At 50.2% G+C, this 27234-nt stretch overlaps 1 protein-coding gene and 2 pseudogenes across 3 annotated transcripts; all 3 read right to left on the bottom strand.

Annotated features, from left to right (window-relative positions):
• Positions 1-515: 515 nt before the first annotated feature.
• On the bottom strand, positions 516-1446 carry LOC311200671 (olfactory receptor 14A16-like; annotated as a pseudogene). Its single transcript has one exon. The product of its transcript is annotated as an olfactory receptor 14A16-like (transcript).
• A 10320-nt stretch (positions 1447-11766) lies between these two features.
• LOC311200670 (olfactory receptor 14A16-like) lies at positions 11767-12704 on the bottom strand (annotated as a pseudogene). Its single transcript has one exon. The product of its transcript is annotated as an olfactory receptor 14A16-like (transcript).
• An 11559-nt stretch (positions 12705-24263) lies between these two features.
• LOC311200668 (olfactory receptor 14A16-like) lies at positions 24264-25190 on the bottom strand (the record flags this gene model as incomplete). The annotated part of the gene is made up of 1 exon (XM_084274954.1): positions 24264-25190. The coding sequence occupies one exon, from the start codon at positions 25188-25190 to the stop codon at positions 24264-24266; it is 927 nt and encodes a 308-aa protein (XP_084131080.1).
• Positions 25191-27234: the final 2044 nt, after the last annotated feature.

The following is a 27234-nucleotide window of genomic DNA, read 5'->3' as shown; positions in this document are numbered from 1 at the left end:
CAAGTCATTAAAAAAACTCAGGACTTCTACAACTAATTGGACTTCAGTTAGGTCCCTAGTGATGAAGATTTCAAAGGAATTTCCCATGAAGGACCTTTTTTCAGTCACATCTACTTTCAGTCATGGCTCAGTTGATAGAAGAAGTGACAGCAGCATTCTGTGATGGATATCGCTGTCCTAAGGAGATCTGGACCGGCAGGAAAAGCAGTCTCTTGAGATCCAACCCTGCCTGGAGAGCTTTGCTCTTCCCCAAGCCCAGCAGTGCCCTTGCTGGCCTCCTGGGATGCCCAACACTTTTCCTCACAACACTCTGCTCACAAGAAGGGACAGATTTCTCTGACAACAAACAGCAGTTAAACATGACACAGTTTCATAACCATGAAATCTCTCTCCTCAGCTGCCTGCTATGGCCAAGCAGCATGTGAAGGGGAGCTTCCAGAGGAGATTCTCTCACAGAACAGAATTATTCATATAGATATGAATATATAAAGGTTACTTATTAAGAGAGAAAAAGATCAGTTGGTTGTTGCTAAGAAACATCCAGTCATCAGTTTCCACACGGCATCCTTGAGCTCCTGGTTCCTCATGCTGTAGATGAGGGGGTTCACTGCTGGTGGAAACACAGAGTAAAGAAATGCCAATATCAGGTCCAGAAATAGAGAGGAGATGGAGGGGGGCTTCAGGTAGGCAAACACAGCAGTGCTGATAAACAGGGAGACCACGGCCAGGTGAGGGAGGCAGGTGGAAAAGGCTTTGTGCCGTCCCTGCTGCGAGGGGATCCTCAGCACAGCCCTGAAGATCTGCACATAGGACACCACAATGAACACAAAACACCCAAAAGATAAGCAGGCACTGACCACAATGACTCCAATTTCCCTGAGGTAGGCACCTGAACAGGAGAGCTTGAGGATCTGGGGGATTTCACAGAAGAACTGGTCAAGGGCATTGCCATGGCAGAGGGGAAGTGCTGGCTGTGTGCAGCACAGCACTGAGAAACCCACTGCCCCAGGCAGCTGCTGCCATGTGGACACAAGCTCTGCTGCCCAGGAGGGTCCCGTAGTGCAGGGGGTGGCAGATGGCAACGTAGCGGTCATAGGACATGACAGTGAGAATATAGTACTCTGTGGAGAGCAGAAATAGAAAGAAAAATATTTGAGCCACACATCCTGTGTAGGAAATGTCCCTGGAGTCCCACAAGGAATTGGCCATGGATTTGGGAACAGTGGTGGAGATGCAGCCAAGGTCGGTAACAGCGAGATTGAGGAGGAAGAAGTACATGGGTGTGTGGAGGTGGTGGTCACAGGCTATGGTGATGATGATGAGGCCATTGCCCAGGAGAGCAGCCAGGTAGATGCCCAGGAAGAGCCAGAAGTGCAGGAGCTGCATCTCCCGTGTGTCTGCAAAGGGCAGGAGGAGGAACTGGCTGATGGAGCTGCTGTTGGGCATCTGCTGCTCTCAAGTGTGGAGACCTGTCCAAGGAAGAAAAGGCAGTAAGAAGTTGGGGAATAATTCTTTGAGGAAAACCTCTTGTAACTCTTACGCAACACCCTGAGATTCACTCTCTGTTTTAAGAAAGACTCTTGGCAGGTACCTTTTGTGCTGCCTTTAGTGTGCCACTACTGGGAGGAGGGTCAGCTCAGGGCTCTCAAGAACTCAGTCCTGCCTGACAGCAGTCAGTAAATACAGGATGGTGTGATCTCAGACTAATTCCCCTGTGGATAGGAATGAGCTTTTCAGCACTGTCACTCCAAGTTCATCCAATGGCTTTGGAGCTTTGTGTTTCTCCTGACTGTACCTGAGGAGTGTTTCTTCTGTCAGAACTGCCTGACATTGCTGCTGCAGTGCCAGTGAAACCTTCCCTTCAGTGCAGAGTGGGAAGAGCAGCTCTGCCAATCAGCCCTCTTCAGAGCTGCCCAGTGCTGGACGCTCTGTGATCACATCCGGGTGTTCCCTGTAGAATATTATTGTCTGTACTGTCAGGGATTTACCAAATCTCTTCTGCCATAGCATTTCTTGGAGCAGCTCCTTCTCCCTCCCTGACAATGTCTCTGCTGCCTGGAGCTGTCCCTGGAGCTGCTTCTCTTTGCCAATATCACCACCTGCTCTGTTCTCACAGACCTCATCCAACCTGCCCTGTGCTGAGATTTGCTCTGCAGACCCCTCCTGGCATCAGGGCACTGCCCTGGGAACCGCTGTGTATGTAGGGCTTAGGAGATGCTCTGACAAGTTCTAATGACCAATGAGTTTGCACTGCCTTCTTAAAAGTTATCAATTAAAGCTCAGCTCCCACTTCCCACCCAGTCCACACGAGCAGAAAATTCAACGCAAAGTCTCTTTCCCTGGAGAGGAAAATGCATCCTTGGTGTTACTGAAAAGTCCCCAGAAAGTTCCCAGAGATCAGCTGGAGCTGGGACCAAATCTGACCTTCACAGCAGAAGGACCCAACACTGTTCTTCCATGGGTCACACTTGCCACTCACAGCTTCTTTCTCTGGTGATGCTGATGGAAGCCCAGCAGGCACCTCTGTGTGGAGGGCTCAGGTGACGCTGGAATGTGTAATGAGTTTTCATTTTATATTCTTGAGTGGGGAAATAAGTTCTCACCTACCACAGTCAGTACAGCCCACAGGAGAGGAAAAGTCAAAGCAAAGACTCTGTCCACAGGAAAATGCTTCCTTGATATTGTTCTTCAAAGTCCCTGAAGAATTTCTCAAGGATCATCTGGAGCTGGGAGCAAAGCTGACCCATGGTGTTTTTCTTACAACAGAAGGACCTTCCCTGGGTCCCTCCTCCCACCGACAGCTGCTGTCTGTGGTTTGAAGCCCATGAGCCAGGCTGAGTGCTGACTCTGGCTGTAGAAGGATATCTGCTTCAGCACACAGCCCCTTGTAAGCAGGGTGCAGGGTGCAGGGACCCTGCTTACAAGGACAGCCCTGGGCACCCCTAGGTGCACACGCTGCTTCACACCTCTGCAACCATGCCCAGGAGAAGACAGCTCTCCTGCCCTGTCCCTCTGATGGGGCAGAAGGGCATCCCTTCCAGGCAGCACTTTCTGGTCCTGTAGGGAACCTGTCCTCCTGACAGACCCCACACACTGCCCCATGTCCCAGCTTTAGGAGATCCCTCCAGGATCAGAACCTGCATTGCCCTGCACCCACAGACATACCAGGCGGAGTGCTGTGGAGATTTCTCCTCCAGTGAGCTCTCAGCATCCATCAGCTCTCTCAGCCTCACAGGTCTCCCCTCGGTGCCTACAGGCAGTGTCCCCATTCCTGCGTGCTTGGCAGAGGAGTTACTTCTGGGCAGAGCTGTCTCTCTGCAGCGCTGCCATGTTTCATGAGCTCCCATTGTCCCAGGAGCCCAGCCCAGCTCACAGCAGAGGAGCAGGTGAATACATCACATACTCTATTCCCCATAGGCTCCTGCAAGGTGTCCCTGGAGCTCCGAGGAACTAACTTGGAAAGACACTGAAGTCCTCTCTGACGTTCCCTCCCCTGGCTGGGGAGAAATCCTTCTGTCCATCAGAGTCCTTTCTCCTGATCAAACCAGAGCTGGGCAGGATGATCCCCTTTTCTTGTCTTCTCATGATACAGGACCCCCAGGCAGGGACAGGGAGGCAACTCTTGTCCCCTGTGAAAAGAAAGGAGTCAGGCCAGTCATTCCAGACCCCTCATCCTTGCTTTGCAGACCTGGTGCTGGAAGTGACCACAGCTCTGGCCTATGGCTGCCGTAAAGGCACTGGAGCTGGGATTTCCCCAGTTCCAGTGGGGACAAAACTGGCACCTGCTGCCTTGGAGCTTCTGGTCCCAGCTCCCATGGAAATTTCTCGAGGTGGAGGCAAGTTGCCAGATCCCCTTCTCTATGAGAGTGGACTTCATCTGATTGAAAATGTATGTCACACTTATTTGCCTGTACCCAAAACTGAAGACCACCGATGACTCTTTGGAAGCCCATGGGAGAATCTTCAGCTCCTCATACATACCTAGGAGTTTGCAACACAAATGAAGCATTTTAATTTTCCTTGTATATAAATCTCTCCTGACTACTGTCTTTTACTTCTGCAACACTTTCCCATACCCGGAGGCAGCAAATGTCCAACAGCAGCTCCATCAGCCAGTTCCTCCTCCTGCCTTTGCAGACACACGGGAGCTGCAGCTCCTGCACTTCTGGCTCTTCCTGGGCATCTACCTGGCTGCTTTTCTGGGCAAGAGTTTCATGATCATTACTGTAGCCTATGAACATTGATCCCACACCCCCATGTACTTATTCTTCCTCTTCAATGTCTTTTTGAACGTGTGGTAGGTTGTCCAGGTGCTGACTAAAGCTGCTCTATCACTCCCCCTCCTCAGCTGAAGAGGGGAGAGAAGATGTAACAAAGGGTCAGGTTAAATATGGGGAGAGATCATGCAGCGGTCACTCTCCTGAGTTACTCTCAAGAAACCCATCTAATTTATTACCCAATCCAAAGAGAGTAGAGCAATGAGGAAAAAGGAAAAGAACCAAACTTGAAAACACACCCCCACATCCCTCCCTATTTTTGTCAGGGTCCACTTCACTCTCCACTTCTCTCCTTCCTCTGACTGAGCTGCATGGGGGTGGGGAATCAGAATGGGGATAAGGGTCAGTTCACCACACATTGTCTCTGATGCTCCTTCCTCCTTTGGGGAGGACACCTCACAGTCTCCCCTTGCTCCAGCATTGGGTCCTACCCACAGGAGACAGTCCTCCATGAACCCCTCTAACGTGAGTCCTTCACACAGCTTTAGATCATCACCAACTGCTCCAGGGTGGGTCACTTTAATGGGCTGCCCTCCTTCAGCAACAGACTGCCCCAGCGTGGGTCCTCCACAGCCCTGCCAGCAAACCTGCTCCAGCACAGGCTTCCTATGAGGTCACAGCCTCCTTCAGGTGTCTCCACATGCTTGAGCATGGGGATGTCTACAGGCTGCAGGTAGAATCACTGTTCCACATCATCCAGAATGGGCAGTGGGGGAACAGCCTCACTGACCATGGCCTTCACCAGGGGCTTCAAGGGAATCTCTTCTATACTAACATGGTTCACATTTATCCCATTCCTAAACCAGGATCTCCTGGTCTTGCGTGATGCAGACATTCTGTAACAAAAAGCTGTGCTCTCTTTGCATTATGTCTCCCTGGTAAGGTGCTCAAATTTCTCCAGGAGGATGCTGTGGAGACAGTGATGAAGGCTTAACTATGTAGTCCACATCCACAGCCACTGAGCAGGTCACCTTGTCATAAAACGAGATCAGGTTGGTCAAGCAAGATCTGCCTTTCCTAAACTTATGCTGACTGGGAATGATCACCTGAGTGTCCTGTATGTGTTGTGTATTCAAGATGATTTGTTCCATTACCTTCCCCAGCACTGAGGTCAGGCTGACAGACCTGTAGTTCCCCGGGTCCTCCTTACAGCCCTTCTTATAGACGGGTTTCACATGTGCCAGCTTCCAGTCAGGTGGAACCACCCTGGTCATCCTTGAAAGCTGGTAAAAAAGGGAGAGATTCTTGGCAAGCACTTCTGCCAGCTCCCTCACTACCCTCAGGTGTATCCCATCTGGAACCATTGACTTGTGCAGATCTAAGCAGCTGAGCAGGTCACTTATTAATTACTCTGGGACTAGGGGAGCTTTGGTCTCCTTCCCATCCCCATCTTTCCAATCAGGGATCTGTGTATCAGGAGACAACTGGTTTTACTGCTGAAGACTGAGGCAAAGAAGGGATTAAGTACATCAGCCTTTTTTCTTCATCCTCCATCACAATGGTTCCCCCCCCATTCAATAAAGGTGGGAGATTCTCCCTGGCCCTCCTTCTGTTATTAATGTATTTCTAGAATCAATAACAAAAGGACGACCAGGGAGAATTTCCCACCCTTATTGTAGGTCGCAGTTAAAAAGTGCATGGGAGGAAAATGTTTCCTGGCCAGAAGCCTCCCCAGGAAGCCCACTAGCAACCCCAGTAACGTTGGAGCTCAGGGCTTTCCTAGCCAAAGGAGCAGTCCTAAGATTGCCTGACTTCATTTTCGGGCTCTACAAGCGTCCACCTTTGAAACTGAGAAACGTCCAATAATAGCTCGCAAACAAATTGGTGTCAGGGCTGAGAAAGGTTTGTGGCCTGAAACCTCCCCTGGTAGTAGAGTACCAGTAGAGCAAACCTTGAGGATCAGGGCATTCCTAGCCAAGGCAGCGTTCTGAACAGTGCCTGATGTCATTTTTCAATCTACCAGCAACTCCCATCGAAACTGCGAAACCTCCAGCAATAGGTCTGAAACAAAAGGAGCAAGGGCTTGAAGATATTCCTGGCCTGAAACCTCCCCAGGTATCCCACTACCAGCTCCTGTATACCTTTGGGATCAGGGCATTTCTTACAAGGAAACGGTCCTAACTCTACCAGAGGGAACTTTCCAGAACTGAAATTGACCAACTTTGAAACTGGTAAAAATTTAGTAAAGGCCCTAAAGCAAACGTGGGAGGGCTGAAAAATGTTCCTGTTGTTATACCTTAGACTAACTAGAAGGTAAAAATACCCCATGAACTAAAAAATCCTGCTAAATAAGGAGTGGACATGATGTGAGTTGGTGATATGAGCAGTTTATTGCTGGTAAAACTCTCCTGTCATCAGTTTCCATACAGAATCCTTGAGTTCCACATTCCTCATGCTGTAGATTAAGGGGTTCACTGCTGGTGGAAACACTGAGTAAAGGAATGTTACTACCAGCCCCAAAAATAAAGAGGAGATGGTGGGGGCTTTGAGGTAGGCAAACATGGCAGTGCTTAGAAACAGGGGTACAACAACAAGGTGAGAGAGGCACGTGGAGAAGACTCTGTGCTGTCCCTTCTTTGAGGGGATCCTCAGCACAGCCCTGAAGATCTGCACATAGGACACCACAATGAACGCAAAACACCCAAAAGTTAAGCAGGCAATGACCAGAAGGGAGCCAATTTCCCTGAGATAGGTCTGTAAGCATGCAAGCTTGAGAATCTGGGGGATTTCACAGAAGAACTGGTCAACAGCATTGCCATGGCAGAGGGGAAGTGCTGGCTGTGTGCAGCACAGCACTGAGAAACCCACTGCCCCAGGCAGCTGCTGCCATGTGGACACAAGCTCTGCTGCCCAGGAGGGTCCCGTAGTGCAGGGGGTGGCAGATGGCAATGTAGCAGTCATAGGCCATGACAGTGAGAAGACAGTACTCTGTGCAGATAAAAGATGAAAAGAAAAAGAGTCGAGACACACATCCTGTGTAGGAAATGGCCCTGGTGTCCCAGAGGCTCATGACCGGCCTCCAGCTGGATTTGGTTCCACTCACCACCACCCTTTGGGCCCGGCCATCCAGCCAGTTTTGAACCCAGCTGAGGGTGCCCCGTCCAGGCCAGTGGCAGCCAGTTTCTCAGTCAGAATGCTGTGAGAAACCATGTCAAAGGATTTACTGAAGTCCAGGTAGACACATCCACAGCCTTCCCCTCATCCATTAAGAGAGTCACCTTGTCACAGAAGGCGATCAGGTTAGTTTGACAGGATCTGCCTTTTGTAACCCCATGTTGACTGGGCCTGATCCCCTGGCCATCACACATGAGCTGCATGATAGCTCCCAAGATGACCCTCTCCATGATATTCCCCGGGACTGAGGTCAGACTGACAGGCCTGTAGTTCTCAGAATGTTTTGGTTATTGGCTGAAGAGTGCTTGCACAGCATCAAGGGCTTTCCTGCTTCTCATGCAGCAAGCAGGCTGGGAGAGAATGAAAAATAAGGAGGGAACACTACCAGGACAGATGACCACGACTGCCGAAGGCATCTCCCATACCTTACAACGTCATGAGTGAATAGTGTAAAACCATAATAGCTGTACATGAGGGAAGGCTCAGGTGTGACTGGTGGCAGAGCGTCCTCAGGGCAGAGGCTTTGGGAATTATGAGGCATGGCATAGCAGCCAGTGGTGCTGAGCAGAAATCTGGCCATGGGCAAATTGGTCTGTACTGCGAGGAGGGTGGCCACGCTGACAATAACACTTACTTTCCATCTGGACTCAGCCCTGGTGTGGCCATTTCTGGAGCAGTCAGTCCCAATGTGGGGCTCCCCGGGGATGCCTTGGAAAGCTGGAATCAAAACTCACCAGCCTTGGTGACTATGAAGCAGGTGTTCTTTATCGCAGCGCTGGGCACTCAGGGCATCGCTCCTCCAAATGGGTGCCCCTATTAAAGCCAAATTTCTCCTATTTATACAGATTAACTATACATGTTCATTATAATTTCTAAGAAAAGGCAGAGTTATGCAAATTATTTCCAGGAAGTCATTTGCAACAACTCCTCCCAGATAGAGCATGCTCAATGACACTCAGAGGTCTTCCGGTGGACTTAAGGGATGAAGGCTGGACGTCTTCCTCTCCCTCAGCACATGCTCTTTATGTTTCTTCTCCATGGTTACCTGAGCTCAAAAACACATTACTGCACAAACTAGTTAGGAACCCCTTTTAACTGAAAACAAGATATACTCTGTCTCTTAATTGCTCGTTGGTCTCATTATTTATGACTCCCTTGTCTTCACTTTCTGTAGCTCCAAGGCTGTTGCACTGTCATGGCTCAGTTTTGTAGCTGCTTTCACCAAACAACTCACACAGTTGCATCCATATTCTACTAAAATCCAAACCAAATCTATTCTTAAAATGCACTAATTAAAGTTATATTAATTATCTCAAGCTACATCTACATCAATCTATTCAGCATTATTACATTTCATAGAATCACCAGTCTGAAGGAAGGGTGAGGAACTGTGATAAGGGCAAGAAAGTTTGCCAAGATATGCTTAGGGGTCTTGTGTGGAGATGCTGAGAGTTCAAGGGCTTCTTTTGCCTGAGGCCGAAGGCAGTATAGGAGTATCTCAAGAAAACTTGAAAATTACTTTATGAGCTACTGGCACTGCTAGATTGATATTTGAAAGATAATAAGCAAGGAAATCAACCAGGAACAGCAGCTTTGGAGGTCCAGAGTGGACATGATGATAAGGAAATGCCATTCTGAGGGTAGTGCTGTGGTGCAAAAATCACTCAGAGGAAGTCTGGCTTTGTGTTTCTGGGAACAGCTGGTGAGGAGGGACAGAGCAGTACAGGCAGGGACATCATGGGGTGACAACAAGGTGAGGAAGGGTGTTGGGTTCCTGCAGGGAAACAGGCACAGGCTTGAGGCAGTGTGGGATGGGCTGTGGTACAGGTGGCCAAGGGTGCTGTCCAGGCTGAAAGGGCCTGAGAGAAAGGAGGAGACACCTTGCTATGGCTGATGTCCCTGCAACAAAGGCATCAGAGGACACACATTGTCCTTACAGCCATGGGGTATTGTTGACTCTGCCCCCACCCTGGGGAAGGTCACCCTGTGTCATTACACTGTTTTTCACTTGCCATCACACTCCCTACAACCCATGGAAGAGCCCTGACAATAGTCACAACACTCCCATTGCCCCTTGTCCTCCCATCACACGCTGTAGTGAAGACACTGGCTCTGTATTCTCCATGTCCTCTTTTCCAGTACTGACATACTTGGATAAGCTCCCTATCAACCCTCCTTTCTGCAGGTTGGACAAGCCCAGCTCCCTCAGCCTCTCCTCACAGGCAAAGTGCTCTAGTCCCTGACTTCACTGAGATCCCTTTGCTGAACTCACTCCAGCTTGCCAGTATCTTAATCAATTTGGAATCTGAAAACAGAATGTAGTACCCCAGAGCATCTTTTCTCTCCATCTCCTGGCCACAGTCCTGCTTGTACAGCCCAGGTTGCTCCTTTCCTCCCTTGCTCCCAGGGCACATGGCTGCCTCCTGTCGAGCTTGCTGCCCACAGACCTTTCTCACAGGACTGCTGCCAAGGAGGTACCCCCAGGCTGTGCCACTGCCAGGCTGAGTCATCTTCAGGAGCAGAAACCGGCGTTTGTCCTTCTGGGAAGTCAAGAGGTTCCTGCCATGATGTGCCCTCCTTTGTGAAGCCCTTCACTGAGCACAGAGCCCTGGGAGACCTTTTCAGTAAAAATCCAGGTAAAAAAGGTCTTGAGTCCCTCAACCCCTCTGGTGTATGCTGTTTGTTACATCACCATCCTCGTTCAGCAGCAGCCCTGCATTTCCTTTCTTCAGCCTCAGTCTCTAACCCCACAATTGTAACTCTTATTCTTGCTCTTGACTTCTCAGAAGAAACCCACTCCAGATGGTAACCCCTTGGCCGCTGATTCATGGCCCTAGTCCATGCTGTGTCCAGTGCTGTCCTAGCCTACTGCCCCACACGCGGTCCCATGGACACACTGAACAGGCAAAGCACGGCCAAGGGTGGAATCAGAGTGTGATAGAGGCTATATCTAAGGTTTAGATTAGATATTGGATTAGATATTAGATAGTTTTTTACAGAGAGAGTGGTGATGGGCTGGAACAGGCTGCCCAGGGTGGTGGTGGATGCCCCATCCCTGGGGGTGTTCAAGGCCAGGTTGGCTGGGGCCCTGGGCAACCTTGTGTAGCTCCAGGCCTGGAGGTTGGTGTCCCTGCCTGTGGCAGGGGGGTTGGAACTCTATGATCCTTGGGGTCCTTTCCAACCCAGACCAGTCTATGATTCTATGATCTTGCATGATCCCCAAAACAGTCCTTTGCACCCTCTCCCCCTTATGTTCCTATTCCAGGAGACAGATTCCACATCTGACATCCCTGCCCTGGAGCCTGTAATGGTCTGGACAATAAGAGAGGTGGAGCAGGGCTGGCCATTCTCTCTGGCCATGCTCTCCTAGCCATGGAAGGAGGAGGGTAATGGCCGTTCAGCACAACTAAAACATAAAACTGTGGTCAGGGAAAACCACTGGACACAGCACATTAGGGAAGTCACAAGCTCTGTCCAGGCCCATTTGATAACATATACTGCTCCCTTCAACCCATTGAGAACTCCTGAAAAGTAGTACTGTTGGTTCACTGCTGACTAGACATGGACCAGCAGTGTGCCCAGGTACCCAGGAAGGCCAACTGCATCCTGGCTTGTATCAGAAATAGTGTGGCCAGTAGGTCTGGGAAGGGGATTGTGCCCCTGTACTGGGCATTGGTGAGGCTGCACCTCAAGTGCTGGGTCCAGTTCTGGGCTCCTCACTACAAGAAGGACATTGAGGTCCTGTAGTGAGTCCAGAGAAGGGCAACCAGGCTGGGAAAGGGTCGGGAGGGCAAATCCTCTGAGGAGCACCTGAGGGAGCTGGGTATGTTCAGACTGTAGAAGAAGAGGCTGAGCAGAGACCTTATCCCTGCCACCACTGCCCTGACAGGAGTGTGCAGACAGGTGGGGGATAGTCTCTTCAGCCAGGGGACAGGAGATGGGACAAGAGGAATTGGCAAGAAGCTGCACCAGGGCAGGGTCAGCTCAGATGTGAGGGAAAAGTTCTTTTCTGAAAGAGTTATGTGGATGTGGCACAGGCTGCCCAGGGAGGGGGCTGAGTCACCATCCCTGGATGTGTTTAAAAGATGGGTAGATGAGGTGTTCAGTAATATGGGTTAGCATTGGACAGGAATGGTTGGACTTGATGATATTAAAGGTCTTTGCCAAACTTGTGATTTTTTAGTGCAGTGTTTTGATGAATATTCATTCACCCTGTAACTGACTTCATGTGTAGAAGAACATCTCTACTTTCAAACACCAGTAGTTCTGATGTAGAAAGGAACTTGCACCTTTGATCTAGAAAAAAAGGTCATGAAGGTCTCTAGGTCAGAGAGGCAGGAATAAGCCCTCTGGGGAAGTGTGTTGCATGTAGACACTATTTCTGCTGAAGGATTACTGACTGAATCAGCTTCTTCAGTGCAGCTTTCAGCTCCTGGTTCCTTATGCTGTAGATGAGGGGGTTCACTGCTGGAGGCACCACTGAGTACAGAACCACCACCATCAGATCCAGGAATGTGGATGAGATGGAAGAGGGCTTGAGGTAAGCAAACATGGCAGTGCTGACAAACAGGGAGACCACAGCCAGGTGAGGGAGGCAGGTGGAAAAGGCTTTGTGCCGTCCCTGCTGCGAGGGGATCCTCAGCACAGCCCTGAAGATCTGCACATAGGACACCACAATGAACACAAAACACCCAAAACCTAAACAGACACTGACCACAAGGACTCCAGTTTCCCTGAGGTAGTCATCTGAGCAGGAGAGCTTGAGGATCTGGGGGATTTCACAGAAGAACTGCTTCAGAGTATTACCTTTGCACAGGGGGAGTGAAAATGTACTGGCCATGTGCAGCACAGCATTGAGAAACCCACAGCCCAGGCAGCTGCTGCCATGTGGACACAAGCTCTGCTGCCCAGGAGGGTCCCATAGTGCAGGGGGTGGCAGATGGCAACGTAGTGGTCATAGGCCATGACAGTGAGAAGATAGTACTCTCCTAATGCCAAGAAGAGAAAAAAGAATAGCTGGGTAGCACATCCTGTGTATGAAATGGCTCTGGTGTCCCACAAGGAATTGGCCATGGATTTGGGGATTGTAGTCGAGATGGAGCAAAGGTCAAGAACAGAGAGGTTGAGGAGGAAGAAGTACATGGGGGTGTGGAGGTGGTGGTCACAGGCTATGGTGATGATGATGAGGCCATTGCCCAGCAGAGCAGCCAGGTAGATGCCCAGGAAGAGGCAGAAGTGCAGGAGCTGCAGCTCCCGTGTGTCTGCAAAGGGCAGGAGGAGGAACTGGCTGATGGAGCTGCTGCTGTTGGACATCTGCTGCTGTCAACTGTGCTTTTACCTGCGTGACCATGGTGAGGACATGATGAAGCGGGGTATGCAGCCCACCTCAGCCCTTCAAGCACGAGTAAATGAGCTGCGAGGCAAAAGGATCGCACAACGAGATTCTGCCAGGAAGAACGCTGCACCAGTGAACAGCCAACACAGTCAGCAACAATAGAGGTGCCCTGCCTCCAGCCAGGTGGAGGAGAGGGATAACCGTGTTTATTGGACTGTGTGGATCCGATGGCCTGGCACGTCAGACCCACAAGAGTACAAGGCTCTGGTGGATACTGGAGACCTGTCCAAGGAGGAAAAGGCACAGTGAGAACTTAGGGAACTCTTCTATGGGGAAAACCTCTTCCAATTCCCATTGACTCTCTGTATTCAGGAAGACTTTTGGCAGGTCCCTTTTGGGAGGTCTGCTTTGTGCTGGCTTGAGCATGCCACTGCTGGGAGGAGGGTCAGCTGTGGGGTCTCGAGAACTCAGTCCTTCCTGGCAGCAGTCAGGAAATAGAAGGATGGTGTGACCTCAGAATAAATCCCCTGTGGACAGGAAGGAGCTTTTCAGCACTGTCACTCCAGTTTCACCAGAGGGCAGAGCAGAGCTTTGGAGCTTTGGTTTTCTCCTGCCTGTACCTGAGGAGTGTTTCTTCTGTCAGAACTCCCTGAGATTGCTGCTGCAGTGCCAGTGAAACCTTCCCCTGAGTACAGAGAGGGGAGAGCTGCTTTGTCCATCAGCCCTGCTCTCAGCTGCCCTGTGCTGGACACTCTGTGATCACACCCTGGTGTTCTCTGTAGAAGAAACTGGAGCCCTCAGAATGCTGAGGAATCCAGTCTCCACGGCAGATCTCCAAAGCCCTCCTGCAGTCTCATCCTACTGAAGGATCCCCACTCCAAGCCAGGGACACACACACATCAGTGCAGCTGCCGACACACAGGCAATGATCAGCATTGCCATGGCCTTAGCACCAACATGTCTTCTGCATGAGGCTCCTCTTTGGGGCACAAGAGTCCCTAGGAGAGTGGGGCACTCAGGTGTTTCTTGCTACTTTGGTTATGCTACCAAGGAGAAGACTCAGCCTGAAAACCTGGAACTGTGCATGCAGAGCCTGTGCTGGGTGGCAGAAACCAGGGAGTCTCTGATGAAAAGGGTCAGCACTGCAGAGGATTTCAAAGAGGTACCAAATCCCCACTGCCAGCGCATTGCTGGGAGCAGCTCCTTCTCCCTTCCTGACAATGTCTCTGCTGCCTGGAGCTTTCGCTGGAACTGCTTCTCTCTGCCCATGTCACCCCCTGCTCGGTGCTCTTAGACCTCATACAATCTGCCCTGTGCTCGGCTCTGTCCTGCAGACCCCTCCTGGCATCAGGGCACTGCCCTGGGGAACCTCTGCATGTGCAGGGCTCAGGAGAAGCTCTGACAAGTCCTAATGACCACTGACTTCTTCAAAGTTATCAAGAAAATCACAGTTCCCACTTCCCACCCAGTCCACAAGAGCAGAAAATTCAAAGCAAAGTCTCTTTACCTTTCTCCTCCAGTGATCTCTCAGCATCTATCAGCTCTCTCAGCCTCACAGGTCTCCCCTCGGTGCCTACAGGCAGTGTCCCCAGCCCTGTGTGCTTGGCAGAGGAGCTGCTGCTGTCGGTCTGCAGCGCTGCCAGGTTTCCCTGGGCTTCCTCCATCCCAGGAGCCCAGCACAGCTCAGCAGAAGACCAATTCTTCTAGGCTCCCTCTGGTGTCTCAGGCCTCATGGGGATTGCTCTATGACCTCATCTATGATGTTCTCTCCGTCATCTGGGGAGAAATCCTTCTGTCCAGCAGAGTCCTTTCTCCTGATCGAAACAGAGCTGGGCAGGACAATCACCTTTCCTTGTCTCCCCATGAGACAGGACCCACAGGCAGGGACAGAGCGGGGACTCTTTCCCCCTGTGAAAGGGAGTTAGGTGAGCAGTTGGGCATTTCTTGGTGTGTAACAAGAATGAAATCAGAAAAAACAAATCTACAAAGCTCTGCTCTGCAGTTGGGGGAAGTGGAAACCACCACCCAGAAAAGATCCTAGAGATCAAAAAAGGCAGACCTTCTGCTGCCAGCACAAACTGCCAGCTGGAGAGTTCACATCAGAGCCCCATACAGCCAGTGGCACCCTCAGCAGGCAGGAAATGCACCTCCCAAAAAGCACCTTTCCAATGTCTAATAGAACAGGGAGAGGCAGTCCTTGGGTCTCCAATGAGAGTGTTTTGCTCAGTGAAGAGTGCCCCAAGTTCTCACTGCCTTGTTCTCCTTGCAGACGGCTCCATGCAAAGAGGCAGAGAATGTCCCATGGCAGCTTTATTCCCCACTTCCTGGTCCTGGCCTTGCAGACACACGGGAGCTGCAGTGGGTTTCTCCATGCTGTGCTGCACACAACCAGTACATGTTCCCTACCCCTTTGCAAGGGCAATGCTGGTGACCTGTTCTTTTCTGCAATCCCCCAGATCCTCAGCCTCACATGCTCAGATGCCTACCCCAGGTAGATTGGTCTTCTTGTATTCAGTACCTGTTTAGTTTTGGGGTGTTTTGTGGGATATCTGGGGAGGTTTCAGGCCAGGAATATATCTCATCCCTCGCACCTTTTGTTTTGGATTTACTGGTGCAGTTTAGCAGTTTTGAATGTGGAGGACTGTACAGCTGTGCAATGATGTCTGGCACTATTAGGGTCATTTCTTGGGGTACTAATGTTCTGAGCCTTAAGGTTACTCATGCTGCTAGTAGGTTTCCTATGGAGATTTCATCCAGGACTGTGTTTTGCCCTCACCCCTTTTTTGGGGAAACTATTTCTAGACATACAGATCTTTCAAAGTTGGATGCTGGGAGAGCCTGAAAATGACGTCAGGCACTGTCAGAACATGGTCTTGGTAAGGAGAGACCTGAGCCCCAAGATTTCTGGGGCTGCTAGTGGGCTAACCAGTGAGATTTCAAGCCAGGAACATCTTTCAGCCCTCACCCCTTTTCCTTAGGATCTATTGCTGGACATTTAGGAGTTTCAAGTGTGGACGCTGGTGGAGCCCAAAACCAATATCAGGCAATCTTAGGACCCCTCCCTTGGCTAGGAATGCCCTGGTCCTAAAAGTTACTGGGGCTGCTTGTCCACTCCCTGAGGAGCATTCAGGGCAATAATATCTTTAAACTCTCACTCTTTTGTTTGGGAGCTGTTGCTGGAAGGTTAGAAGTTTCGAAGGTGGATGCTGGTAGAGCTTGAGGAGGCGTCAGGCAATATGAGGAGAGTTCCCTTGGCAAGGAATGACCTGAGCACCAAGATTCCTTGTGCTTCACATCTGAACACTGATGAGGGTTCATGCCAGGAAAATCCTTCAGCCCTTGCTCCTCTTGTTAGAGACCTGTTGCTGGAGGTTTAGCACTTCCAAAGGTGATTGCTGGTAGATGGAAAAATGACGTCAGGCACTCTAAAGGCCGTTGCCTTGGCTAGGAATGCCCTGAGCCTCAAGGTTTGTTGTGCTGCTACTCTACCACCTGGGGAGGCTTCAGGCCACAAACCGTTTTCAGCCCTGACACCAATTTGTTTGGGAGCTATTCCTGGACTTTCTCAGTTTCAAAGGTGGACGCTCATAGAGCTCAAAAATGAAGTCAGGCAATCTTAGGACTGCTCCCTTTTCTAGGAAAGCCCTGAGCCCCAAGGTTACTGGGGCTGCTAGTGGGCTGTCTGGGGAAGTTTCATGCCAGAAACATCTCTCAGCCCACACACCTTCTGTTTGGGAGCTATTACTGGACATTTAGAATTTTCAAAGTTGGACTCTGGTAGAGCCTGAAAATGACGTCAGTGACCCTTAGGTCCATTCCCTCAGGTACGAAAGCTCTGAGCCCCAAAGTTACTGGGGCTGCTTTTGGGCTACCCAGGGAACTTTCAGGCTCCCAAGATATTTCAGCTCTCAAACCTTTTGTTTGGGAGCTATTGCAGGACATTTGGCATTTTTGACTGTGGACATGGGTAGACACAGAAAATGATGTGTGATATTATAGGACCATTGTCTTGGCTAGGAATGCTCTTTGCCCCAAGGCTACCAGGGCTGCATGTGGGCTACCTGGGGAGGTTTCAGCCCAGGAACATCATTCATCCTTCACAGATTTATTTGGGAGCTATTGCTGGAATGCTCTTTGCCCCAAGGCTACCAGGGCTGCATGTGGGCTACCTGGGGAGGTTTCAGCCCAGGAACATCATTCATCCTTCACAGATTTATTTGGGAGCTATTGCTGTATGTTTAGAATGTTTAAAGGGGGACACTAGTAGAGACACAAAATGACACCAGGGACTCTTCAGACCATTCCAGTGGTTAGGAAAGCCCTGACCCCCAAGGTTACTGGGGCTGCTATTGGGCTACCTAGGAGGGTTTCTGGCTAGGAAACTTTTTCAGCCCCTGCAAATTTTTTTTGTGACCTACAGTAAAGATTTTGGATTCTCCCTGTCCCTCCTTTTCTCAATAATTCTATGAATACATTAATAACAATGTTACTGGTATAAATAATAGTTCTTTGAATATTAAGTAATATTAAGAGTAATATTAATATTTCATGCTATTGATAATTAATAATCATTATATAAATATATTAATGACAAAAGGAGGGACAGGGAGAATCTCCAGTGTTTATTCAACCCAGGGGGACCAATGTAATAGAGGGTGAAGAAAAGGCTGAGGAACTTAGTGCCTTTTTTGCCTCAGTCTTTAGCAGTAAGACCAGTTGTGTCCTGATACCCAGACCCCTGTATGGAAAAATGGAGATGTGAATGGGACTGAAGCTCCCATAATCCCAGGGGAATTGGTAAGTGACCTGCTCAACCACTTAGATCTGTACAAGTCAATGTGTCTCGATAGGATACACCTGAAAGCACTGAGGGAGCTGGCAGAAGTGCTCCCCAAGCCACTTTCCCTTACTTACCAGCAGTCCTGGCTGACCAGGCTGGTTCCGTCTGACTGGAAACTGGCACATGTGACACCCATCTACAAGGAGGGACAGTAGGAGGTTCCCAGGGAACAAAATGCCTGTCAGACTGACCTCGGTGCTGGGGAAGGTGATGGAACAAATCATCTTGAGTGACATCATGCAACCCATGAAGGAACCCAGGGGATCAGGCCCAGTCAGACTGGGTTTAGGAAAGGCAGATCGTGCTTGACCAAACTGATGTTTTTCTGTGACAAGGTGACCTGGTCTTTGGATGTGGGGAAGGCTGTGGATGTGATCTACCTGGACTTCAGTGACACCTTCATTACTGTCTCCCACAGCATGCTGCTGGAAAAACTAGCTGCCCATGGATTAGATGTGTATACTCTGTGCTGGGTTAGAAACTGGCTGTACAGCCAGACCCAAACAGTTGTGGTGAAGGGAGTTAAATCCAGTTGGCAGCTGGTCACACATGGTGTTCCCCAGGGGTCACTGCTGGGGCCAGTTCTCTTTAGTATCTTCATAATGATCTGGCTGAGGGGATCAATTGGACCCTCAGTAAATTTGCAGATGACATCAAAGTGTGTGAGTGTTGATCTGCTGGAAGGCAGGAAGCCTCTGCAGGGTGACTTGGACAGGCTGAACAAAGGTCCTTCATTGGGAAATTCCTTTGAAATCTAAGGAATCACTAAGGACCTATCTAAAATCCAAGTAGCTGTAGAAGTCTTGAGTTTTATAATGAATGTTACTTAAAGAGCCATGCTTGTAAGGGCTTTCTGGATGTTAATGAGCCCCATGGTGTCTTTTCTTCTGAGTCCACAGACCTCAGATACCAAGAGGAGAGTGAAGGAATGTCTCCAGAAGTTAGTCAGGAGTAATGCCCAAAGTGCCTTGAAGCATTAAGAGGCCCCACTGGGAGCCATTGCTGGCAGAAACTCTCAATGGGCTCATTGGAATAGACAACTATAGACAAACACAGGCAAAGCGCAGGCAGCTCTGATGCTGAGGACACCCTGGCTTGGTTTGATGAAACAGAAATGCCAAGCACTGACCCCCAGCCCCTGGGCAGGGAGATCCTGACCCTCACCCGTGTCTCAGGGCTGTTCTTTGGGATGTGGGGAGTGTGACACCAAGGGAAGGAGAGGGGTATGGCACGTGGTGACCTTCCCTGGGGCGGGTGCAAGGAGGCAATGATGCTCCATGGCCATGAGGACAACGTGTGTCCTCTGAGGCCTCTGTGGCAGGGCCATCAGCCATAGCCATGGGGTAAAGACCTCATTGCTATCAGGCCCTTTCAGCCTGGCTGGCCCCCTTGGCCATCTGCACCACAGCCCATCCCACACTGCCCCTTGCCTTTTCTAGTTTCTCTACAAACTGCAGGCAACCAAACCCCGTTCCCCACTTTGATTTCACTCCCTGATGTCCCTGCCTGTACTGCTGTCTCTCCCTCCTCACCAGCTGATCCTGGAAACACAAAGCCACCAGCTCATCCACACTTCCTCTGAGTGACTTTTAGCACCACAGCACTGCCCCCAGAATGACATTTCTTTATACTCATGTCCACTCTGACCTTCAAAGTCGCAGTTTCACATGGACTTTCTTATGTTCTTTCCACATAGCACAAAGTGGGCTTTCCCTCAGCCTCCATTCCCCAGGCTAAAGAGCCTCTGACCTTCAAAGCTGCACATTTGCTGTTGTGCTGGAACCTGCTGTGGTTTCGCTCTGGCCAAGCACCACACAGCTGTTCCCTCTCTAAGAGGATGTGTTATAAATTGAGGAAGGGGAAAGGGAGGGAAAAGGAAACCAAAACAACCCAAACCTCTTGAATTGGGATAAGGACAGTTTACTGGGACAGCAGAGAGAGAGAAGCAACAGTAGGACTTTGTAGCAAAATATACAAAACTGGTGATGCACAATGCAGTTTCTTGCTGAACCGCACAGCTCAGACCTCACAGCTCAGAGCTGTCCTGAAACGAGACAGTGCCCAATCCACGTGTCCTGGAAGGGTAGCCTCTTCCTCCCACAAGCCTCTCGTCATCTGCTGAGCATGACGTAACTGACATGGAACACCCTCTCTGACCAGGTTGGGTCACCTGTCCTGGCTGTGTTCCTTCCCAGCTCCCTGGGTGCCCACCACCCTCTCGTTAGCAGAGCAGCATGAACAACTGAAAAGTCCTTGATTCTTTGGACATAACAAAATCATTCCTGTATTATCAGTACTGCTCTCATCTGAACTCCTAAACACAGCATTCCACTCGCTGCTAGCAATAAACCAGGCCACCTTTGTAGACAACAAGTGCAACACAACGGTGGGCTCACTCCTGCAGTCATACAGTATGGATGATCCTGTTGGTCAGTTATGGTCAGCTGGGCCTGTTCTGTCCCCTCCCAGGTACTTGTGCACTCCCAGTTGACTCATTTCTGGAGCAGAATTAGAAAAAAGGCCTTGATGCTGTGCAAGCCCTGCTCAGCAAGGAACTAGCACATTAATATAGACTTTTTTGCTTATAAATCAAATCCACAGAACTACAGTGACACCAATATGAAAATTAATTCCATTCCAGCAAATATAACACCAGGAACAGAAGATCTGGCAGAAGAGCTGGCAGATGTGCTTGCCAAACCCCTTTCCATCATCTATCAGCAATCCTGGCAGACTGGGGAAGTTCCACTCGACTGGAGGCTGGCAGATGTGACACCAATACATAAGAACGGCCAGAAGGAGGATATGGGGAGCTACAGGCCTGTCAGCCTGACCTCAGTCCCAGGGAAGATCATGGAGAGGGTTATCTTGAGAGCTGTCATGCAGCACATGTGTGATGGCCAGGGGATCAGGCACAGTCAACATGGGTTTACAAAAGGTAGATCCTGTCAAACTAACCTGATCACCTTCTATGACAAGGTGACCCACTTAATGGACAAGGGGAAGGCTGTGGATGTGTCTGCCAGGACTTCAGGAAAGCCTTTGACAGGGTTTCTTACAGCATTCTGACTGAGAAACTGGCTGCCACTGGCCTGGACAGGTGGACCTTCAGCTGGGTTCAAAACTGGCTGGATGGCCGGGCCCAAAGGGTGGTGGTGAATGGAACCAAATCCAGCTGGAGGCCGGTCACGAGTGGCACCCCCAGGGCTCAGACCTGGGTCCAGTTCTTATGCAACATCTTTATCAATGACCTGGATGAAGGGATTGGATGCTCCCTCAGTAAGTTTGCAGATGACACTGAGCTGGGAGGAAGTGTTGATCTGCCTGAGGGGAGGGAGGATCTTCAGAGGGATCTGAACAGGCTGGACCAACAGGATGAGGTTTAACAAGGCCAAGGGCAGAGTGCTGCACATGGGACAGAACAACCCCATGCAGCGCTACAGGCTGGGGGGAGACTGGCTGGAGAGCTGTCAGGCAGAGAAGGACCTGGGGGTGTTGGGTGACTGCAGGCTGAATATGAGCCAGCAGTGTGCCTGGGCAGCCAAGAAGGCCACTGGCATCCTGGCTTGTATCAAAACCAGTGTGGCCTGTGATAGATGAGCCTTTGTTCAGTAAACCACATGTACCTTGAAACAGGTTGTAACGTTCTGATTTTGTAAGAATGATTGTGTAACGTATATTGTTAGTTGCTAACAAAGCATAGAACTGAGTTATAGGTAACTTAGAAGTGGAAACCATAGAAATTAAGTAGCCAATAAATGAGCTTGCTGTTAAAGATGACCAAATATGGGAGAGGGGTCAACTAAGGGACAAGTGAGGAAGAGGAGCAACTTCATCCCATCGACCACTAGAAGGTAGAAGACGACCCCCTAACAACAACTGGCGCATGTGCAGAATAAGCCTCAGTGAAACAATCGGGACCCAGAACTAAAGGAGTATAAAAACCTGAATTCGGAGAGGGACGGTGCGTGCCGTTGGTAGAGCTGAGACTCTCCGGCCGCCCAGCGCTGTTTGCTTAATTGCCGCCTGCTAAATTAATAAAATTAAGTTTGTAACTGAATTAACTGTTTTCCGACTGGTGACTGGGAAACCCACGATAACATGGACTTTTTTCATTTTTCAAAGTTGGATGCTTGTAGAGCCCAGAAAGGACATCACACACTCTTAGGACCGTTCTCTCAGCTATGAAGGCTCTGAATCCCAAATTTACTGGGGCTGCTTTTGCTCTGCCTACCAGGGGAGGTTTCAAGCTCACAAGATATTTCAGCTTTCAAACCTTTAGTTTGGAAGTTATTGCTGGACGTTTTGCACTTCTTGAATGTGGACACTGGTAGAGCCAGAACATGATGTCTGGTGTTACAGGACCATTCCCTTGGCTAGGAATGCCCTTCGCCCCAAGGTTACCAAGGCTGCTTGTGGGCTACCTGGGGAGATTTCAGCCTAGGGACATCGTTCAGCCTGCATAGATTTACTTGGGAGCTATTGCTGTATGTTTAGAAATATCCAAGGGGGAACCTAGTAGAACCCAAAAATGAAGTGAGGCACTCTTAGGACCATTCTCTTGACTAGGAACGCCCTGACCCCCAAGGTTACTGGGCTGCTAGTGGGCTACCTGGGGAGATTTCAGTTCAGGATGCTTTTACAGCCCTTGTAGCTTCTGTTAGTGACCTATAATAAAGGTGGGAGATTCTCTCTGTCCCTCCTTTAGTTATTGTACTTAAAGAATTAAAAAAATCGAATCTATTAAAAACACATAAAGTATTAAAAATAGAATCTCCCACACATTGGATCTCGGGGGAACCACTGTGATGGAGGATAAAGAAAGAGCTGATGTACTTAATGCCTTTTTTGCCTCGCTTGTCTCCTGATACCCAGATCCCTGAGTGGAAAGATGGGGACGGGAGGTAGATGGAAGCCCCCATAATCCCAGGGGAATTGGTTACTGACCTGCCCAGCCACTTATATCTGCAGAAGTTGATGGGCTTGGATGGGATACACCCAAAAGCACTGAGGGAGCTGGTGAAAGTGCTCCCCAAGCCACTTTCCCTTATTTACTAGCAGTTCTGGCTGACCAGGGTGGTTCTGCCTGACTGGAAACTGGCACATGTGACACCTATCTACAAGAAGGGACAGAAGGAGGACCCAGGGAACTACAGGCCTGTCAGCCTGACCTCAGTGCTGGGGAAGGGGATGGAACTAATCATCTTGAGTACCATCATGCAGCACATGCAGGACACTCTGGCCATCAGGCCCAGTCAGCATGGGTTCAGGAAAGTCATGTCGTGCTTGAAGAAGCTGATGTCCTTCTATTGCTGGGTGACCTGCTTAGTGGATGAGGGGAAGGCTGTGGATGTGATCTACCTAGAGTTCAGTAAAACCTTCATCACTGTGCTGGGGCCCATCCTCTTTAACATCTTTATTAATGATCTGGATGAGGGGATCGAGTGCACCCTCAGTAAGTTTACACATGACACCCAATTGTGTGGGAGTGTTGATCTGCCGGCAGGCAGGAAGGCTCTGCAGAGCGACCTGGACAGGCTGGATCAATGGGCAGAGCCCAGTTTTATGGGGTTCAACAAGGCCAACAGCTGAGTCATGCACTTTGGTCACAATAACCCCAGGCAATGCTACAGGCCTGGGGCAGAGTGGCTGGGGAGCTGCCTGGAGGACAAAGATCTGGGGGTGTTAGTGGACAGGCAGCTGAACATGAGCCAGCACTGTGCCCAGGTGACCAAGAAGGGCAACGGCATCCTGGCCCCTATAAGGAGGTGTCACCAGCATACAGAATAGTGTAACCAGCAGGAGTAGGGAAGTGATTGTTCCATTATACTCAGCTCTGGTGAGGACCTTGAATACCGTGTCCAGCTTTTTGCCCCTCACTACAAGAAGGATGTTGAGATGCTGGAGTGTGTCCAGAGAAGGGCAATGAATCTGGAGAAGTGTTTGAGCACAAGTCCTACGATCATCAGCTGAGGGAACTGGGGCTTTTTAAGTCTTAAGAAAGGGAGGTTGAGGAGAGACCTTGTCTCTGTCTACAACCACCTGCAAGGAGGGTGTAGGGTGGTGGGGGTCAGTTTCTTATCTCAGATAGACACGGATAGAATAAGAGGAAATAGTTTCAAACTGCACCAGGAGAAATTCAGGTTAGATATCAGGAAAAATTTCTTTACTCAAAGCATTATCAAGTGTTGGAACAGGCTGCCCAGGGAAGTGGTGGACTCACCATCCCTGGAGACATTTAAAAATCATCTACATATTGTGCTTGAAGACAGGGTCTAGAGGTGGAGTGGGCAGGGTTAGGCTGTGATTGGGAGAGATTCTGTGATTCTATGGTAAAGTTCCAGTAAATTCCTGTTCCATCATGGTGGGAAAGGTTTGCCAATTCTGACAATTAGTCGACTCATTCAGGTGATGAAAATGTTCTTGTAAATTTTTTATAAATGCCAGGAGAAACATAATAAAACAAAAAATGTGCACGTTTCAAGGTAAACATGATGCAAAGGCAGCACAGCTCGTCATTACACAGGATGTGATTCATACAAGACCGCTGGATACTGCATTAGGAATGGGATGAACAGGCACCATGTTATTACAGCTTGGAAAACATAGAAGGAAAAAACCCTACTAAATACAGACCGGTCCTAATGTGAGTTACATGGACAGTGACAGCAGAAACAGATGAGCAGTTTGTTGCTGCTTAGAAACATCCAGTCCTCAGTTTCCACATGGCATCCTTCAGCTCCTGGTTCCTCATGCTGTAGATGAGGGGGTTCACCGCTGGTGGAAACACCGAGTAAAGAAATGACACTAGAAGGTCCAGAAATAGGGAGGAGAAGGATGGGGGCTTCAGGTAGGCAAACACACCAGTGCTGACAAACAGGGAGACCACAGCCAGGTGAGGGAGGCAGGTGGAAAAGGCTTTGTGCCGTCCAAGCTGCGAGGGGATCCTCAGCACAGCCCTGAAGATCTGCACATAGGACACCACAATGAACACAAAACAAGCAAAAAGTAGACAGGAACTGAACACAATGACTCCAGTTTCCCTGAGGTAGGCATCTGAGCAGCAGAGCTTGAGGATCTGGGGGATTTCACAGAAGAACTGGTCAACAACATTGCCATGGCAGAGGGGAAGTGAAAATGTACTGGCTGTGTGCAGCACAGCAAGGAGAAACCCACTGCCCCAGGCAGCTGCTGCCATGTGGACACAAGCTCTGCTGCCCAGGAGGGTCCCGTAGTGCAGGGGGTGGCAGATGGCAACGTAACGGTCATAGGCCATGACAGTGAGAAGAAAATACTCTGTGGAGATCAAAAATACAAAGGAAAATATTTGAGAAACACATCCTGTGTAGGAAATGGCCCTGGAGTCCCACAAGGAATTGGCCATGGATTTGGGAACAGTGGTAGAGATGCAGCCAAGGTCAAGAACAGCGAGGTTGAGGAGGAAGAAGTACATGGGGGTGTGGAGGTGGTGGTCACAGGCTATGGTGATGATGATGAGGCCATTGCCCAGGAGAGCAGCCAGGTAGATGCCCATGAAGAGCCAGAAGTGCAGGAGCTGCAGCTCCCTTGTGTCTGCAAAGGGCAGGAGGAGGAACTGGCTGATGGAGCTGCTGCTGTTGGACATCTGCTGCTGTCAAGTGTGGAGACCTGTCCAAGGAGGAAAAGACACAGTGAGAAGTGATAGAACTCTTCTTTTAGGAAAACATCTTCTAACTCTTATGGAATGCCTTCAGATTGACTCTCTGGATTCAAGAAGACTTTTGGCAGGTCCCTTTTGGGAGGTCTGCTTTGTGCTGGCTTGAGCGTGCCACTGCTGGGAGGATGGTCAGCTGTGGGTTCTGGAGAACTCAGTCCTGCCTGGCAGCAGTCAGTACATAGGAGGATGGTGTGATCTCAGACTAAATGCCCTGTGGATAGGAATGAGCTTTTCAGCACTGTCACTCCAGTTTCACCCTAGGGCAGAGCAGAGCTTTGGTAATGGTGGGGCAAAGGCAGCAAGGACAGGAAGGGAATCAGCGAGAAACAGTCCAGCCAGGACTGCAAGGACAGGGACAGACAGACAGGTACTCGCAGGTTTCTCAGACTGAAAACGTGGAAGTCTTGTCTCAGAGTCTGTGCTGGGTGGCAGAAACCAGGAGGTTGCTGTGGGAAAGTATCAGCACGGTGGGTGATGTCAGGGAGGTACCAAATCCCCACTGCCAGGGCATTGCTGGGAGCAGCTCACTCTTCCTCCTTGCCAGTGTCTCTGCTGCCTGGAGCTGTCCCTGCAGCTGCTTCTCTCTGTCCATCTCACCTCCTGCTCTGTGCTCACAGACCTCATCCAACCTGCCCTGTGCTCAGCTCAGCTCTGCAGACCCCTGCTGGCATCAGGGCACTGCCCTGGGAACCTCTGTGTGTGCAGGGCTCAGGAGATCCTCTGATGTGGACATTCTTGAGGGGAGAAATTAGTTCTAATATACCACAGTCAGCACAGCCCACAGGAGAGGAAAAGTCAAAGCAAAGACTCTACCTACAGGAAAATGCTTCCTTGATGTTGTTCCTCAAAGTCCCTTTGCAATTTCTCAAGGATCAGCTGGAGCTGGGAGCAAACCTGACCCAGGCAGCACTTTATTACTGCAGAACAACTTACGCTTCTCTTCCCTGGGTAACTCCTTCAACCCACAGGTCCTTCTCTATCCCTGAGGAAAGCCCAGCAGGCAGGCTGAGTGCTGACCCTGGCAGCAGCAGAGTCCCTGCCCCAGCACACAGGTCCTGGGGTGCAGGGACCCTGCTCACAAGGACAGCCCTGGGCACCCCTGGGTGCACATGCTGCTTCACACCTCTGCAGCCATGCCCAGGAGAAGACATCTGGCCTGCCCTGTCCCTCTGATGGGGAAGAAGGGCATCCCTTCCAGGCAGCACTTTCTGGTCCTAGAGAGAACCTGTCCTCCTGACAGACCCCACACACTGCCCCATGTCCCAGCTTTAGGAGATCCCTCCAGGAACAGAACCTGCATTGCCCTGCACCCACAGACATACCAGGCAGAGTTCTGTAGAGATTTCTCCCCCAGTGAGCTCTCAGCATCCATCAGCTCTCTCAGCCTCACAGGTCTCCCCTCAGTGCCTACAGGCAGTGTCCCCAGCCCTGTGTGCTTGGCAGAGGAGCTGCTCCTGGGCAGAGCTGTCTCTTTTCAGGGCTTCTGGCTTGCCATGAGCTCCCACTGTCCAAGGAGCCCTACCCAGCTCACAGCAGAGGAGCACGTGAAGACATCATACCCTCCGTCCCCTCTGGGCTCCTCCCTGGAGCTCCAGGGAATCTACTTCAAAAGACACTGAAGTTCTTACTGACTTTCCCTCCCTCAGCTGGGGAGAAATCCTTCTGACCAGCAGAGACCTTTCTCCTGATCAAACCAGAGCTGGGAAGGACAATCACCTTTTCATGTCTCCTCATGTGACAGGACCCCCAGGCAGCAACAGGAAGGGGAATCCTTGCCCTGTGAAAGAGAGTCAGTCGACTGACTCCAGACCGCTCATCGTTGCTTTGCAGCCCTGGGGCTGGAAGGGAACACAGCTCTGGCCTGTGTCTTCCTCAGAGCCACTGGATCTGGGATTCTTCTTTCCCTGGTTCTGGTGGGCACAAAATAGGCACCTTCTGTCTGGGAGCTGCTGGTGCCAGCTCCCATGGGAAT

This window comes from Gallinula chloropus, assembly GCF_964237585.1.
Source record: "Gallinula chloropus genome assembly, chromosome: 24".
Classification (NCBI taxonomy): Eukaryota; Metazoa; Chordata; class Aves; order Gruiformes; family Rallidae; genus Gallinula; species Gallinula chloropus.
The sequence above is the reverse complement of the archived record's forward strand: the minus strand, read 5'-3'. Positions and strand labels throughout refer to the sequence as shown.